The 17,979-nt window shown below is 44.5% G+C and overlaps 1 protein-coding gene across 1 annotated transcript in view; it reads right to left on the bottom strand.

The window, feature by feature from the left end:
• Window positions 1–17,979, bottom strand: part of Alk (ALK receptor tyrosine kinase) — a 513,542-nt gene that overhangs the window by 175,931 nt on the left and 319,632 nt on the right. The window contains exon 5 of the mRNA XM_059248178.1: window positions 5,716–5,843. Within this exon, the coding sequence (XP_059104161.1) occupies window positions 5,716–5,843 (128 nt within the window). The remainder of the gene's footprint in view (window positions 1–5,715; window positions 5,844–17,979) is intronic.

The raw sequence follows: 17,979 nt of genomic DNA, 5'->3' as shown, positions 1-17,979 counted from the left end.
ACCAACGATTTGAACTTGCCTGTTTGGCTTCTATCGTTTCTTCTTCTCCCCTCATGGGCTAAGGAGGATGTTCTCCACTGTCCATCATCATCATTGATGGGGCGGGATGGCATAAGTCACCAACCTTTGTCTGAGAACATCATACTAACTTTATGGCCAGCACACGGAAGCAGGGATCCACATGGGAAAGAATTCATCTCATAAAAATTGTCTTAATATTGAAAGTATTCAACCAAGGTATGGAGTATAACTGGTTTGGGCTTTCATATTTTATATGCGAGCATACAGGATCAGAAAACCTAGATAACGTAAGAGCTGAAAACCAAGCCATCTAGTGGTCCTCAAATTGTATTTCAGGAGCCTCATCATGGGGCAGGTCAGCTTATGGAAGAAGTGGTTCTGCCCTTATTTCTTATGGCAGTTCTACATATGTAACTTTATAGACTAGACTCCAACGGAAAACTTTTAAATGAGGGTTCAGTTTTCAAACCACGAGTGTAGTTTAAGTACCTTCAAGGCAGTCCCAGGGAAGTTAAGATATGTCCCACCCTGAGGACACATGTTTCCAGGCAACGGTGGTCACAACACTGAGTGTGTTCTCTTGAATCCCTTCTCCTTTCTGAGCCAGTGAAGTCAGTGAACGAAGTCCTCATGACACTCTCCCTGGTGCTATCAGTAATGTAAGGGACCTAGATTGCTTTTGGTTGAGAAATCTATGAGCAACTTGAACATGGCTCTGGGCTGGGAAACCTCAGATGTGTTTCTTGCAGGTTCATGAACGAGAAGGGGACTATGGGTACTGGGAATAAGATGTATTTAGGCTCCCGCGGCTCCCTCCTTGTTTTACAGAGGTGAGGCCTTCACAGTTCTTTATTTTCATTTTGACCAGTAGGCAGGGGTGTACCTCAAAGGCCCTTGACAATCTAGGAAGGGTGAGGGAAATGCTGAATTAATTTCTTAGAAACACTGAGATCAAAGGAGATGGAAGGGTAAAGTACATTAGCCTGGTTGGGAATGTAATATATCACATTCCAAGGAAAAGCTCTGGGTTTTTGTTCATTACACTTTCATACAGTGAAAGAGGCTGTCTGGATGTCTTCTGTCACCCTTCCAGTGGTGACCTTCCTTAGGAAGCAGCTAAGAGCCAGATGGCTTCCAATGCAATTATCAGCTGTGACTCTGGGGTAATGACTTAATTCGCTGGGCCTCAATTTCCCCATCCAACTAACAGATGTAATAATAATGGTACACAGCATTCAGCACTGGAGCGAGGATGAAGGAAACTAATAGAAACACATACACAGAGCAGGGCCTGGCGTTAGGAAGTGCTAAATGAGTGTTTACGATGATGTGTATTTTGTGAGCTGCTCAGAGCTGTGTGGATGCTGTTCACTCCATTTCCAGGATCTGGTCCTGCTTACTCTGTGCTGTGTGGTTTATGGAGGGGTCTCTCTGAAGTCGGGGGTGGGGGCGGCATGGGGAGTGACCTTCTCTAGGTTGTCTGCCAACGAAAGGCTTTTTGTGAGTGGGATAAGGGAGCCCATATCTGGGTGTCTCTGGAGGTTGATATTCTCCTCCGCCATACTGAATGTATAAACTGCTCTTTCACGAGCTTTTCTGGGGAACACCCGATTCCAAGCAATTTCTACTCACAGCTACCTTCTTTTGGAAGTAGGTTCCCTGTACTAGCCTGAAGCTATAAAACAGGAACAGCATTTATTAATCCATTGATTAACCAATCTGTCAACAAGCATTTATGTGTTGTTTCCTATGTGCTTAGCACTGTGCTAACTGCTCCCTTGAGCGACCAAAGAAATAAAGGACAATGTATTAAACCTCAAGTTAGGGTCCCCCAATGACTAATTGGCAAACAACTGCTAGATTTAGATCAAAATCTTCCAAGCAGAATTTCTGTAGCTTCCAATGACATATCCCGAGCAAGGAAGTACAGCATAGTCCCCATATTATCTTCTGACATAGGAGGAGATAAGGGATTACCTGTGCCCCATTGAAAGGACTGCAAGGAAAGGAAATACTGAGATTTGCAGTGTGAGAACAATGGGCAGTAGTCTTAGGGAGACCACCTAGCTGATGTCAAAGTCTGTATCAGTATACACAAAGGATATAAGAAGAATAAGGCATATGGCTAAGAAAATCAAGTCTGAAGGATAAATTCAAGAGTCTGCAAAGTAGCCAGCTGGGTGGGGTTGGCACACACCTTTAATCCCAGCACTAGGGAGACAGAGGCAGGGGAATCTCTGAGTTCGAGGCCAGTCTGGTTTTCCAGGACAGCCAAAGCAACACAGAGAAACCCTGTCTTGAAGCAAACCAATCAACCAACAAACAATAACAAAGAGTCGGCAATGTAGTACCCATGTGGGCACAGATAGAATACAAGGCGGTAGTAAGATCAATGTTCTGGTCAATCTAGTGTAGGCATCAGAGGAGAAGGAAGGAGTTGAGAGAATTCTATGGCATCCAGTAACAGATCACACTTCAGCATCTGCATCGTCTATAAAGGCAAGAGAGTGTCGAGGATGAACCAGCAGCTTTGTGATCACATCAACTTTGGATCCAGTCTGGCTCTATGTTTTAGAGATTTTGGCAGGTTTTGAAACACCTGTGACTTTCAGTTTTCCTGCTTGTGAGATGAGACATGTCCCTGCTCTCTATTATTACTGTAAAGCTTGTGGGAGACAGTACACACGAAGGAGGGTGGACACTTAGCCACAGCATATGTGAGTGCCCCGTCAACATTGGTGTGCATTAATTGAGCACCGATTAAGTGTACACACTGTGACAGATGTCAATATTCAAAGAGGAAATGGGTACATCTGTCTTCCTGCAGACACCACAGATAGATGCTGTCTCCTTTGCAGGGAGAATTGTGCCCAACATTTCCTGTTAGTTTTCTCCAGATGAGCTAAAACAGTGCTCTTGCTCACTGGGGCCAAGGAAGACGTGTAGAGTTATTTAGCTGTGTTTTTCTTCAAACTTTATCTGTCCCTCATTATGGGGGGGGGTCAAGTTACAATTGGGTAACAGACTAGAAAACTTACAGACCCATCTATAGCCCTGGCTAGCATGTCACCAACTCTATCCACACCTCAAAGACATTATTTTTCTCCTCCTCTCCTTCATGACCTAACCAAAGCCATGACCCCAGAAAACATAGGCACTTGTCTATAACACACAGGCCTCAAGTATGTACCAAAGCATCCTGCTAAATCCCCTTGAATTTTAAACACCTGAATGCAGTCTTGGCATGCTTCTTATGCTGGGAACTTGTCTACATCATCTGAACTTGCTCCATTGTGGGAGGAGGGATGGAAATGCTCAGAATGTTCTAACATCATTGTTCTCTGCTGTATTTTCTCACATGCCCACAACAGACCCTCCTCGTGCGTTGGTAGCTAATGTGTTCTCGATAGAAAAAGGGGGAGGGGTGCACAGATCAACTGTTTCCCCACGAAGACCATCTTGTCCTTGGACTTGGAGCCTTCCTAGAGACAGGAAGGTAGCTGGACTGTAAGGACCTCTCCAGGTTTCTTGACCAGGAAGAGGCAGAAGAGGGTACCCTGCCAAGGTAATTTTCTGAGTCATGAAAGATCACTGAAGGAGGTGAAGTCCTTTGGTTTTGCAAAGATGGAGAAACAGACGAGGAACAAGCTTAAGCTCTGCAACAGATTCACGGCCACGCAACACAAGCCCCAGGGGAAGAATTCTCTAAGTGAGAGGGGCTTGCAAAGCAAGGGACAAAACATCCGGGTACTTGGCTGAAATTCTTCATTTGAGAATGCACAGAGTTTTTGCAGAGCCAGGCATGCTGGCGGTGTTTTGTGCTGGGCCTGATATCTGGGCCTGTGTGTTCAATTGTTTTCTTTCTTGATGTTCTTTCTTCAAATGGGATTATGCCATTTGTGTAAACTTATGTCTTCTCTGTGTGGCAGTTTCATTAACTGGTTACATTTCAACTGGGGGTGCCTTTTGGATGAAACTGACCCTTAACATCTGCGAAGCTTGATGGTGTCCAGAGACCTTCACAGATCCTTAAGTTCAAGAATGTGGAAACATTCACGCACACTCCTGGCTCAGTCCCAAACCACATGCTCCTTAGGCACTCCCTCACAGCACAGGTTAACCACCCTTTTCCACTACAACCAGTTCAGTCTGTCACATCATGATGAGTTTTCTTTCCCCCACATAGAAGTCAGTTCTGACTAAAACAAGACCAATAAAAAAATTAGCTTGTGAACGTTCTTGCAAGGCCATCGAGGAATGGAGAGTCACCGTAACAAAAGGAGTATAGAGTCACTGTCCCACCTTACAACTAAGAGCACAAACTTCAAACCCAGGCCTTTATCAGCAGATGACCCTCTGTGAAGGGGCCTTCATGCTTGCTCACAAATATTCTAAATTGAGAATTAAGGTCTAGAAGTACCACACGGGCTGCTTTCCACGCTTCATTCTTAGGATGCTCAGGTCACAGCTTCCTTGCTCCAGAGTACCCTTCCATGGACCTCTGGGCAGAAGCAGGAACAGGAGCATCATAGCAGCAGTGAAAGTGACTCCTCTACTCTCTACATCTGGGAAGGAATCAAAGATGCTTCCGGTAGACAGGGGGCCTTCTGATGAACCAAGGGGAGCTCAGCCTCACATAGCTACTGACAGTTTGTGTTAGTCTGCTTTGCATTCAGACTTGAAACAATGTTTAATGAAACGTGCATACAAACTAGGATGTTGAAAACCAGGCTAGGAGACTCAAATCCTGAAAAGGGGAGAAGAAAAGCTCATCACAGGCCTACAAAGATTTGAATACTGCGATGGAGTATTGCATTTGGTTCGGTTTCCTGGACGCCGAGGTAAAAGGGAAAAAGGAATAAAAGCTTACCTTGAGGTAAAGTCATAATGTGGCGTCTGAGCAAAAGAAATTCAATGACACAGTGGGCCATGCCCACTAGGCTTGCACAAAAATAAGATAAATTTCCACATCTAACCATTTTCCGTGTTGTCTGTTAACAAGAGCCCAGACAAAAACCAATAAAATTACTTCTGAATTTTACCTCCAGAAAAAGCCAAATAGTGATTACCATTAAGTTATAGGGAGGGCATGAGGTGAATAGAGATGTAGGTAAAACAAAAGGACAGACTGTTGATAACTGCTAAGTTGGGCTAAGGCTGCTAGATGGGGATTCATGTACTACTCTGTTTCCTTGGTGTCCATTTATATTTCTTATAATAAAATATTATTAAGTAGGGGGAAGCATTGTCACCACAGAAGTTAAGCTAGCATATTATCTAAGAAAGGCTGTATTCCATTTGATAAAGATTTTTTTAAAAGATTTATTTATTATGTATATAGTGTTCTGCTTGTATGTATGCCTGCAGGCCAGAAGAGGGCACCAGATCTCATTATAGATGGTTGTGAGCCACCATATGGTTGCTGAGAATTGAACTCAGGACCTCTGGAAGAGCAGTCAGTGCTTTTAACCTCAGAGCCATCTCTCTAGCCCATTTGATAAAGTTTTAAGATAAGTAGCTACAACTTTATTCTGGAGTTCTTTGACAATTGATCACCTGGGCTATGGTGCACTCGCTAATGCTCAGAATCAGCTCCTAATCACTGCAGACTTTGGATTCAAGCTAAATACAATTATTGAAGCATTCAAGACAAGTCTGTAGAGGAGAGAGAGAGACAAAGACAGATTCACGTACCTTCACTGCAGTTCTTCAGGGCAAAGAAGTCCACTGCAGACAAGCTGCGGTTTCCACTGGAGATGTATTCTAGGGCCACTCGAAATGGGTTCTCTGGACGCCCGATTCTTCCATGCAGCACAGTCCAGCTGGATGCATTGGAAGGCAGAGGAGGAAAGCATAGGAAGACAGTGATGAGAAACCAGCCTAACCTGCAGAGAGGGTCACTTCGCTGCAGTGAGTTCAGGTATCCCATTCTTCTTGGGTACCAAGAGATGGACCCCCAAATGGTACTGAGGACAATGACCCTCAACATGTAAACATCTGTTTCATTCCTGTCCAGTGAACTCAGAAACCCCATTCTCAAATTTACTGGAGACAGTGGCATTTCTAGACAATTGCAAATCTTTGAAGTAGTTCTGTAGCTAGTCTCATAGAGGAAGGACATTCATCCGTGAGATACCCTGGCAGTGGAAAAAGTTTACCAGCCTGTTCAGAATTATCTCTTTGAAATGATACTTGGTTTCAGCATGCCCAAAGTCTCCTCATGCCCCAGGTTTGCGGTGTAGTTACTTAAGGGAAGCTAGTGAGAACTATTTATTTACGGCTGTAAAATTAAAGTGCACTGAAGCATGGACTTTGGAGTAGAAGGTATCTAAGATTGACATGGACTTCAAGAAACAGTGCAAACAGAAGAATATGGAAGCAGGTTAGATGGTGAGCTCTGCATCCGTCTGTGATCTCAGATGCTGACCCTGCCAGAGAGCAGAGGATTAGCTAAAGGAGCATTCTTACACCATGCTCAGGCTATTAACCTCTCGGGATAGCCTCCTGTCACTTATTGGAACATCCAATTTCCTTTTCAACAGTGACTCAGATATATATCACACTATACATATATATATATATATATATATGTATATATATATATATATATATATGACAGAGAGAGGGAGTGAGAGAAGAAGAGATCATGTGTTCATTTATAATTGCATATTTAAATAATAGTCTGTGAGGAACAGAACTTATCTGGATTATTTTTTCTTTCTTTAAAAACAATTACATTGAGGTATAATTAGCACATTATAAATTGCTCTCACTGAAAGAACATCATTTCATAAATTAAAGCATATAAATTACAGAATTTTGATTTGGGTATATACCACGAGATCATTACAATATTCTATATTTTCTCACTACTAGGTTGGGCTTAAGTATGGTAATATAAAAGGCAAGGGATATTAAATGTATGTGTGTGGAGGGGGGGACAACTAAATTTTTGTTTGAAAAACTTTAGTCCCTCACACCAAACTATACAGTGATGCTTACTGTAAAAATAGTAAAATGAATCAAATTAAGTCTCCAGCAATTCCAAAAATTCAAATAACTCAAGGCATCCGTTGTCTGGAGACAGCCATAGTCACCACCTCAGCGTACAGCCTCCGCTGTGATTGTACACAGTGGCATCACCCTACATGCACATTCCCACTCAACGCCTGTCTGGAGGCAATAAGTACCGATGAGGTTCTCATTTACTGATTGTGTTCTTAACAACTTGGACATTGCTTCTGCTTTCTTCTCTGCCATGATTGGACTAAAGCTGTCTGTGTAGTTACCTAAATTACTACAATCAGGGTCAAAGTATGTGTTTTTTTTAAACTCTGAAGTGTACTCTCATTTACCACAATGAGGTTGAAGGTTCATTTCTGCATTTTCTTACTAATAGCCTAACCTGTTCCTTCTTTTCTGTCTTTACTTTTTCTTTTACATGTGTGTCTGTGTAGACGCATGTAGGTGTGTGTGTGTGTGTGTGTGTGTGTGTGTGTGTGTGTGTGTGTGTGTGTGTGTGTGTAGGTCAGAGGTTGACACTGGGCATCTTCCTTAATCATGTTCCACCTCAGTTTGTAAGACAGGGCCTCTCATTGAACCTAGACTTGGGCATTTTGGCTAGACTGGCAGGTCAGGGGCTCTGGGGATCTGCCTGTGTCTGCTTCACAGCGTTGCCTTTGCACACAGATGCCACACTGACCTTTTATCCAAAGCCAGGCCCTTGTTCTCGCTGCTTGGAAGGCATTTTGCCAACTTCCCCAGCCCTGCCTTGGTTCACTTTTGGTGAAAACGGTATTGCTTAAGGCAGTATTGACCCTTCTCAAAAATGTCTCCCAAGGGGCAGTTTTCTGTCTTGGGTCCCTGCTAGGCGGGGTTGTGGGGCATGAAGTGGATGTCTGTTGAACGAAGTGAGGACTTTTGTTCCGTCTCTATGCTTTTCTGTAGTTAATTCAGATCGCTAGAGTCAAGTCTTCAGCCATTTAATAAAAGTGTATTAAGTTTCCCCACAATAGATGCTGGAGAAGGGATTATTGCCGCTGTAAAGCTTGTTCTCTGTTACGGTACCCAGCAGGGTTTCCATCCCAAATAAAACCAGTGCAATTGAATAAGGAAAAGGAAGCTTTTCAGTTTAAATGTGGAACTGTCAAAGAAAGAAATATTTTAAAGGAAAAATGTAACGAGGGGTTCTTAAGGAAAAGAAAAACAAGTAAGCAGAGAATACAGAATTTGCCATGTTCTTCTGAAGCATAAAAGGGCTCTGGTTTTAACGAAAGATGGTCTTGAAAGGTGTAAGTATTCTCCTATTCGGCCCAAATCTCAGCTCTGCACTCCTAGGAATGATGGATTTTAATTCCAGGTACACAGTGGCCCTTGATAATGATTTCCATTTCTGGATTGGCGCTCGCCCTCGGGATAAACGTGTCAGGAGTTTTAGGGATTAGTTTCTGAGTTACCGATGCAATAACTTTTGCTTGAAGTTCTCTGGCCTTTCATAGTTTACTGCCACAACTTTAATAACTTTCCGAGCAGTTGCCAAACATGTATTTTATATCCAGGGAAGCTGGGACTAGGAAAGGGCAAGCTCGTACCTAGGGTCAGATTTGTTCAAGAGACAGCCCCAAAGCCCAGTGAAAAACAGATCTGAGTTCTCTTCTCCCCCAGCTTCCGTCTCCTTCGCTTACCTCCCAGTGGTCATAAAACTGGCTCATTACGGCCCCACTTTCCATGTTTTGAATGTTGGCAACTCAATTTATGCTGAAAGGGGAAAAGGTTGTATTCTGACCTAGAACCTTCTAGAAACAGATGTGCAACTGTATCCATGTGCTGGGGATTGGTGACATGCTGGGACAGGCGCTACAATCAATCAATCTGACAGGATGGGCGTCCACCTGGACCTTAGGAAGCCAGAAGGATTGCATGGACAGCCTGTCACCATCCATTATCTTCCACACGTCTCTCTGGAACTCTCCAGTTCCCCATCCTGCCTCTGCCTCTCATTTGCCTGATGACTTTGAATGAGACATTTTTCTGAAAAATGTATAAATTTGGCATGTTTTCCCACCAATTTTATTCTCAAGCAGAAAAAATGTCTCCAATTTGCATGACTTTTTTTTTTTTAAGGAAAACCCTGACCACCCACTTTTGCTTAGTGATTGCAACATGATGAATAAATTAGAGGCTATCAGAGACCCTCTAAATCAACCAAACAAATAAACAAAAAAAAGCCAGGAGGGTTGGTTTATGAATACCAAGGTCTATTTCTAACCAGAGGGAAGAAGTGTTTGCTTCTGGTTTGGGGCTTGCTTGGACTTGGACAATTTTCCACACCTTCTTGGGTGTAAGTTTCTTCATTAGCAAAATGCAGCCATTGAGAGGCAAGTTCTCAATGGGCCTTAATTGACTGATGTTTACACATCTCTAGCGTTTCACAGGATGCCTGGTGACACGACATTTTATGAAAACCCTGGAAGCTGCAATTCACAAATAATATCCCATAGAGTTAGTTTGGAGAAGAGTGATCTGTCTTCAGTCACAGATATAGTTACACAAAGAGGCTCTGTCTTGCTCTTGTAGAGAAATGGAGATATGTTCAAGGTCATACACTGAATTAGCCACAAATAAAATCCAGTACTGCTCCTGGGTCCTGAGGATCAGAGACAACATAGCCTATGGATCGGTCTGCCCAGTCAATTGAATTTTCATCACTAAAATCACAGAGACAGAGAAGGGTGTATGTACTGGGCATTGCTAGAGGGATCACTGGCATGGCTTTTAAAGACCAGACACTGGACAGGCAGTGGGATGAGAAATCCATAGAGAAATACGAAGAAGTTCTGATACAGAAATGAAAAGAATCTCTTAACTAGGGTAGTCCCTACTTAAAGGAAACTCTGCCAATGTCTGCTGTTGGGGAAGTTGCTGATGAGACTGAAGGGTTGGCAACCATGACTCAAGGGCATGAAGGCACCAACTTATTTGAATCCTTGAATGGAGGGACATTTTGTGGCACATGAGGGCCATGGATGGTGCTGACAAGACAGTGTGTTTTTCCCTGTGTTTGTACAGTGTCCTGGCGTGCATGATACCAACATAAAAGGGTATACAATGCCTTGTAGGAGGGAACTCTCAACTCCTCAGACAAACCATTCACAGGGAATGCTTTTCTGAGATGGTTTTGACTGCTGCAATGTGGGAGGTGGGGCCCAGACTCAGTTCTCGGCTCCACAGCCTATGAGCTATACCACCTTAATGATTTAACTTCTATGGGTTTCACTTTCCTAATTTTTAAGATAGAGGTCATACAACAAATTTAGGGTCATTCTGGGATATGTAGCAAGACCCCATCTCAACCAACCAACCAACAACTGTAGCTAGAGTTTTCCTGCCTGGCCCACGGTCAGGGCAAATCTCTCTCACCTGCCAGTCCCACAGCCGCTCAGACCCAACCAAGTAAACACAGAGACTTATATTGGTTACAAACTGTATGGCCGTGGCAGGCTTCTTGCTAACTGTTCTTACAGCTTAAATTAATCCATTTCTATAAATCTATACCTTGCCACGTGGCTTGTGGCTTACCAGCATCTTCACATGCTGTTTCTCATCATGGTGGCTGGCAGTGTCTCTGACTCAGCCTTCCACTTCCCAGCTTTATTCTTCTCCTTGTCCCGCCTACACTTCCTCCTGCCTGACTACTGGCCAATCAGTGTTTTATTTACCAACCAATCAGAGCAACACATTTGCCATACAGAACATCCCACAGCAACCAACCAACCAACCAACCAACCAACCAACCCACCCACCCATCCACCCCAAGTACCCAGCATAAGGTATAGGCCATAATGCCTGGTTTGTGAGATTATGTTGAACATCTGTGAAAAAGACTCAGGCAAACTAACAAGATGAGTTCTTATCACACAGTAGGGCCTCAACAAAGGATTTATTCTTAAAGAAGACCACAGCTTTATTTATGGAGTCATACTAGTCCAGGTAAACACTTGCAGCTCAATTTCAAGGTTGCAAGGATGGTAGATAAAAGAGAACAAGAAGAGCACTTGGGATTTCTGAATTAACAGCCACTGTATTTATCTTTTTTTTTTCTGTTGTTTTTCAAGACAGCATTTCTCTGTGTTGAACAGCCTTGGCTGTCCTGAAACTCACTCCGTAGACCAGCCTGGTCTCGAACTCACAGAGCTCTGCCTGCCCCTGCCTCCTGAGTGCTGGGATTAAAGGTGTGTGCCACCATGCCCTGTATTTATCTAAATAAAGAAAAACACAAGCGGGTCTTCATAAGACAAACACAATTCTAAGATATAATGTTGGAACATCCCTTCAGGAAGACATGTCAGCCTTCAACTATGATTAACTGACCAATCACCTTCTCAGAACTGGGAAAAAAACCCCACATTTCAGATAAATCTCTGTTTCATCTTTGCGGCTTCCCACAGCCTGGAAAAAGATGCTTGCTTCCTACTTCACAGTAAAAGTTGTTGAGGTACCACTCATTCCTCAGGTGTCACTGGCGTATTGTGACATACTAAAGTTTTTTTTTTGATATTGTGGGGCTACTAAGAGTATTTATATTGCAGTTGAATAGCTTATAGATGGGTGAGAAAAAATATACACTAAAGTTTATAATGAGCGACAGAGCATCAGAGCTAAGTGAATGGTATCCAGGTATTACATGGCAGGCAAAGTGATAGCCCAGATTGGCTGATGGACACAGGTATCTCTTTGAGGTTGGGTTGTGAAAATGAGGCAGGAATTGGGGAATGAGCAATGCAGACTGGCATGAATACCTGGGCAGAAGCTGAATAGGGAGTATATGCTCTGAATATGTGGTTGTCCATTCTGGTGAGAGGGAATGTTTATTTTTATTGAACTCCACAGGGAGGATGATCCATGTGTCTCACTTCCCTACCTTATTAATGGCAAGATGATGGATCCCTCACCATTGTGTCTTATGTAATGTGGATGCTCAGCCAATATTTGCTGAAGGAGAGGAGAAACAAGTGAACGTATGGCTATTAAATCTGACAATATTCTGACATTCTTGGGCAAAATTTATGTGGTAGTGGAGCTGAGTGAATCTAAAAATTCATGTTCACTCACTAATGATAACCATCGTCTCTGTCCAAGTGATAATGATGCCTTTCCTATGAGGAGCCACCAAAGAATGGAGGTCAGGGGAGTAGGGCCATGTAGAGAGGGGGTAGCACACAAGACCACATGGTTCATCAAGTAGCTCCTGGTAGCTGCATTTGCCGAGAACCAATAAGAAGCAACCAGAGAATTATACAATCAAGACGTGGAGGTGTTTGAGTTCTCAAAGAGGAAAAGAAAAATCTCATCTGATACACTAGTACTCTCTACCTTCCAGGTCAAGTCAATAGAATCATTACCTGCAACAACACCACTACTCACAATAGCAGCACTGGTACAAAGACAAACAACGCCCTTAACATTCCCTGCAAGTCAGTCTAGGCTCTGCTTAGAGCTGGAGCTTGACACATAGATCGGCTTGAAGAACATCATCTTATTCTGCCCTTCTAAACTCCTTGAGGTTAGAACAGTCTACCCAGATCTTTATTTCAATTTCTAGCCTGGAAAACAAGGCTGGGGAAGTGAAGATTTAAGACACGATCATCTTCACGTTCTGTACTGTCCCTGACAGCCATGCCGTTAGCTGGTAATGATTCCTCTCGCTGGGACAGAGAAAGTCATGAGTTGGGCTGGGGGTGGCAGAAGTTATACGCATCAGACAAGTAGCCATGTCCTTGTCACGCAGAACTCTGTGGTGGGGTGGTGGCTGTTATTATTATGAAGTGTGACCCTGTCACCATTCAGGCTACACAACTGACATTCTTCTACTGTGTCTTTGCTCAGACTCTCCCTTTGACAAGGGTTCAACTCAGGTGTGAAGGTGTGAAGACGTGTTAGAAACAAGGAGCCGAGCCAGTGGGAGCTTGTCTAGATCGTATTTATGAGAGGAAAGGACACCAGCTGAAGCTCTCCCTCTCACATGGCAGGAAACACATACAGCCCTCTCAAATTTTCCTTCAAATGTACTTTGTGGTAATTTTGTAGTCAGGAAAAACTATTCAGAACAACTTAATATTTTCCCCCTTCAGTCAGCCTGCATTTAGAGAGCTTTTGTGGGGGATGTCAGGAGGAACAGGCCCAATCAGTGTAAATTTCACTGTGAAGTCCTTTGTTACTTACTCGTTTTCTGTAGTAATACCATGTGTGTGGCATGCTGTCTTTCATGCCAGCCGCCTTAGCTTTGTTATTTGCTTGCCCTTGCAATGTCCTACAAGTTAGATGAGGGAGTCAAGGCAGCTTGGCTGACAAAGTGCTTATCTGAGGACCTGAGTTTGGCTCTCCAGCACCCAGGTAGAAGCAAGGTGCTGTGGTGTACATCTGTAACCCCGGTGCCAGGGGTAGGGGAACTGGAGACCGATGGATCTCTGAACCTCACTGGTAGGCAGCCTAGCCAAATTAGCAATTGAGAGACACTGTCTCAAGAAAAAGGAGAGAGCAACTAAGATGCATGAAATTGACCTCTGGCCTCCATACACATAAGTACATGTATACATGCACCTGAAATATGTACACACACACACACACACACACACACACACACACACACACACACAGAGGTAAGTATGCTCAGGAGAGGACTGGGACTTGGTACTGGATAGGGACTGAGGATGAGATTTCTAGTTTGGTCAGGATCAGACTTCCACTGACCCATGGCAGGGAGGAGCTGCCTACAGCTAACCGTGGCCCAGCCCCTATAGAAGAGGGCTACAAACAGAAAGGGTGCCAAGGCAGCATGGACGCCCTCTGGCTCCGGGTTGCCTTGGCTGTGACTTAGCATTGGCAAGAAGCTGAATATTATCAGAGATGCTGAAGATGTGATGGAGTAAACGCGGGCTCCCCCACTGAGCTACACGGCCAGCGCCTTTGGGATTCTTACCTTGGCTTAACTTTAGCTTCTTTTAATTGTCTTTTTCTCCTTCCTCCCCTCCATTCCTCCCTCTGCACCTCCTTCCCTCTCCCCTTCTTCCTCTTCTTTCTCTCTCCTTCTCTTCTTTCTCCTGCTTCCCTTTCCTCCCTCTTTTCTTCTTCTCTCCTATTTCCTTCTCTCCCATTTCTCTTCCCTCCTACTCTTCCCATTTCCTACCTTCCTGTAAGGAAAATGTATTGCTTAAGAACAGAAACTTTGAAGCCAGATTTTCTGATTTATAATCTCATTTCTGCTTCTTACTGGCCACAGGACCTGTGGCCAGCCACCTAACCTCTCTGTGCCTGAATTTCTCAGTTGCAATTGGAAGGGAAACTTGAAAGTATTCTGAACTGGTCTCCATGTGACCAATTTGCCTGCTGAACTAGCGCACACCACTTCTGCATTCAGCAAAACACCCTATGCCCTTGAAAGGCTACACACGGTCACTAATGTTCAAACTTGTTCTCAGTACCTAGACCTCTCACCTCTGCCCCCATCACCCGAGTCATACACTCACTGAGCATCACTTATATCCGTCCAGACCTGTTCAAACTTGTTCAAGCAGGTGAACTCATTAAGCTGATGCAACAGACAGTAGAAAACTCTGGAAAGACTGGCTAAGTCACTACAAATATTGCTGTCAAATTAGGTCTGAGTACGGCAACAGGAAAGATGGGGGGGGATGCTTCAAATCCAGAGATCTTCAAAAGCATTCTGAAATGATTTTTTTCTTTTGATAAACTGAGACTGAGCACCACAGAGGGAGGAAGGTGGCCTGAGTGTGACTGATATGAGAGACAATGTGGAGCTCTGGTCACAGACAATACTGGAAGCAGAGGCGGTGGCCTTGTACCAACAGTGGGTAGATCAGCACACATTTGTTCCTGGTAAACTAAGGGAAGACATTTCAGGATGGAAGCTGATTCCCAAGCAACTATGGGTCCTAATCTCACAGTCTAGGATGGGTTTTCCCATGTCTTGATTTGTAAAAAAGAAGTACACAATAGACTCGGAAGCATGTTTTCCCTTCATTTGAAGGGATGAGTATCACCCAGACAAAAGAGACAGGTGACAGACCATTTCAGACTGAGAACACTGAGCCTGAGATTCCTGAACCCCTTCTTCCTCTGGATTTTGGGTCAGGTTTCAAGCAAGCTCATATCCTTTAGGTCCTTCAGCTTCTGTTGATGACCCCATGGTGGGGGGCTGCAGGACCGGGTGGGACTCAGCTGGATTTGAGGCAATGGGTATGAGAGGAGAATGGGTTTGTTCTGCACTGGTATCTCAGCAAGGACAGAGAATCCTGGAAGAGCACTGTGAGTGGGTCTCATCAAGGTTTCCCACTCTACAAACATGAAAGGCAGTCCTTCTGGCAGGGTGGATGGTAGATTTTCTCTGATTAAGAGTCAGGTACGAGCTTCCTTTTGCTTTTCAAATTCCTTCTCCAAGGTGTTGTGGGCATGCTACCCAGCCGTGGCCACCGGGGGCATTAATTTAGTTCCTTATTCTCTCTTTCCTTGCCAGTTGCTGTTCAACTCCTTTTGTTCTTTTTGTATACAACCTTTTCTTTCAAGCCAGGCCAGTTCTGGTTCTTGCGGTTTGTTTTCATATACATTGACTCATGGAAAAGGATGAAGATAACATTGAAATACAAAGTGCCGCTATGAACATAGTTGAGCATGTATCCTTGTGGTATGATTGAGCATTCCTTAGGTATATGCCCAAGGGTAGTATACCTGTGTCTTGAGGAAGATTGATTCCCAATTTTCTGAGAAACTGCCATACTGATTTCCAAAGTGGCTGTACAAGTTTGCACTCCCGCCAACAGTGGAGGAGTGTTCCCCTTGCTCCACATCCTCTCCAACATAAGCTGTCTTTAGTGTTTTTGAATCTTAGCCATTCTGAAAGGTGTAAGGTGGTATCTCAGAGTAATTTTGATTTGCATTTCCCTGATGACTAAGGATGTTGAGCAATTCCTTAAATGTCTTTTGGCCATTTGAGATTCTTCCTTTGAGAATTCTCTGTTTAGCTCTGCAGCCCATTTTTTTAATTGGATGGATTGTACATGATAGAGGGAGACATCATGGGGATAGAGAGAAACTGGATGCTAGGGAAGTTCCTAGGAATCCCCAAAGATGACCCCAACTTGGACTACTAGAAATGGAGAGGGTGCCTGAACTGAACTGGCTTACCCCAGTGACCAGATTGGTGAATACCCTAACTGTCATCACAGAGTTTTTCTCCAGTGACTGATGGAAGCAGATGCAGAGATCTATAGCCAACACTAGGCAGAGCTCCAGGAGTCCAGTCAAAGAGAGAGAAGAGGGATTCTATGAGCAAGTGCACCAAGATCATGATGGGGAAACCTGCAGAGCCAACCAAACCAGACTAGTGGGAACTCATGAAAGTTGGATCAACAGCTGTCTGTGGAGCCTGCATGGAACTGGGATAGTCCCTCTGCCTGGTAAGACAGTTGTGTGGCCTGATCTGCTTAAGGGGCACCCTGGCGGTAGGATCAGAATCCATCCCTGGCGCATGAGGGGGTTTTTTGGAGCCCACTTCCTATGATAGGACACTTCATGCAGCCTTGAGGCATGGGGAGGGGCTTGGACTTGCCTCTACTGGATGTGCCTCTCCATGGGAGGCCTTGCCTTCTTGGGGGGGGAGTGAGGGGTGGGTTGAGATGGGGAGGCTGGGAGGGATGGGAGGAGGGAAGAGGGGGATCTTTGATTGGTATGTAAAATGAATGGAAACATTTTCTTAATAAAAAAATAAAAATGTGTACAGACACATACACACACACATGAAATATGAAGTGCCATTTCTGTAGTTTCCCTCCATTAGTCCAGTCTACCTCTAGCTTGAACCCGAGTCCCAAGTGGGGTCAGGGCAGAAGCAGCCATCCTGGGCCACCACCTCACAGCTCTTTCCCTCAGGACCCCCAGCCTCAGCATTGTATTGCTGCATGCTCTCTCAACACTCAGAAGCTGAGCCTGCTCCCTAGAGAGGCAGCCTAAATGTCATCTGATGTGCTAACAGATTGATTGGTCTGAAGAAGAATTCAAGTCTCTGAGCCAAACAAAATGCTGATGCCTTTGCTCAGAGGCTCCGGTGTCACTCATAAATCTCTGGCCAAGTCAAACCACTGCACTGAAACTTTACATGGGAGGTGGGCCCGGCTACAAACTGTGGTTCCCACAGGCATAATCTGGGACTGGAGTCAGTGGTCAGTCATGGTAGGCCAGAGGGGCCTGAGGACATGAGGTAAGAAGAGCCTGAAGACTTTGTACTACCCGAACTGGCATTGCATTTTGCAAACTCTATCCATTCTGGACTTTTGTTGGGGTGGTCATCCAGGAATGGGGAGGCCAATGACAGTAGATGTGATGAACACAAGGGGACTTGCACTCCTTGGTGCAGAGGATGTCACAAGGTCTACTACCCATAACAGCTGTTAAGTATCATGGACAGTGATGTCATAGCAGGGTTGAGAGCTGAAAAGTCTGGCCTGAGTTTTGGCTATCACCGTGTCTAATCCTCTTAGTAGCCCAGCTCCGTGGAACAATGAGCTGGTTCTCAAGGACTGAGTCCCAGGGCTACAAGAACCTCCACTCTGTAGCCATTTTGCAACCAGGGTCTGGAATGGTCTTGAGACTCAGACATAATGGGAGCTCTCCAGCTCCCAGTCCCGACCATTGTTTCTTTCACTTGACAAGGTGCTTTACACCACTGTCCTTGTTGTTCAGTGTTGTCCTCTGTATCTAAAGCCCCCTTTCTACTTCTTCGCCTACTGAATTGATCTCCACTTACCAAGGCTCGCCTTGATGTCATGGTAGGAAGACAGTTCCTGGGCTGGACCAGACAACCGTAAGAAGGAACCATGGCAACAGGTGCCCAATTCCGCCTGGAAGTCTTGGAAATGCTTCTTGAAAGTGGTGACATTTGTAATA

Source organism: Peromyscus eremicus, chromosome 22, assembly GCF_949786415.1.
Source record: "Peromyscus eremicus chromosome 22, PerEre_H2_v1, whole genome shotgun sequence".
In the NCBI taxonomy this organism is placed as follows: domain Eukaryota; kingdom Metazoa; phylum Chordata; class Mammalia; order Rodentia; family Cricetidae; genus Peromyscus; species Peromyscus eremicus.
Note: the sequence above shows the minus strand (reverse complement) of the source record. Positions and strands in the feature narration are given on the sequence as shown.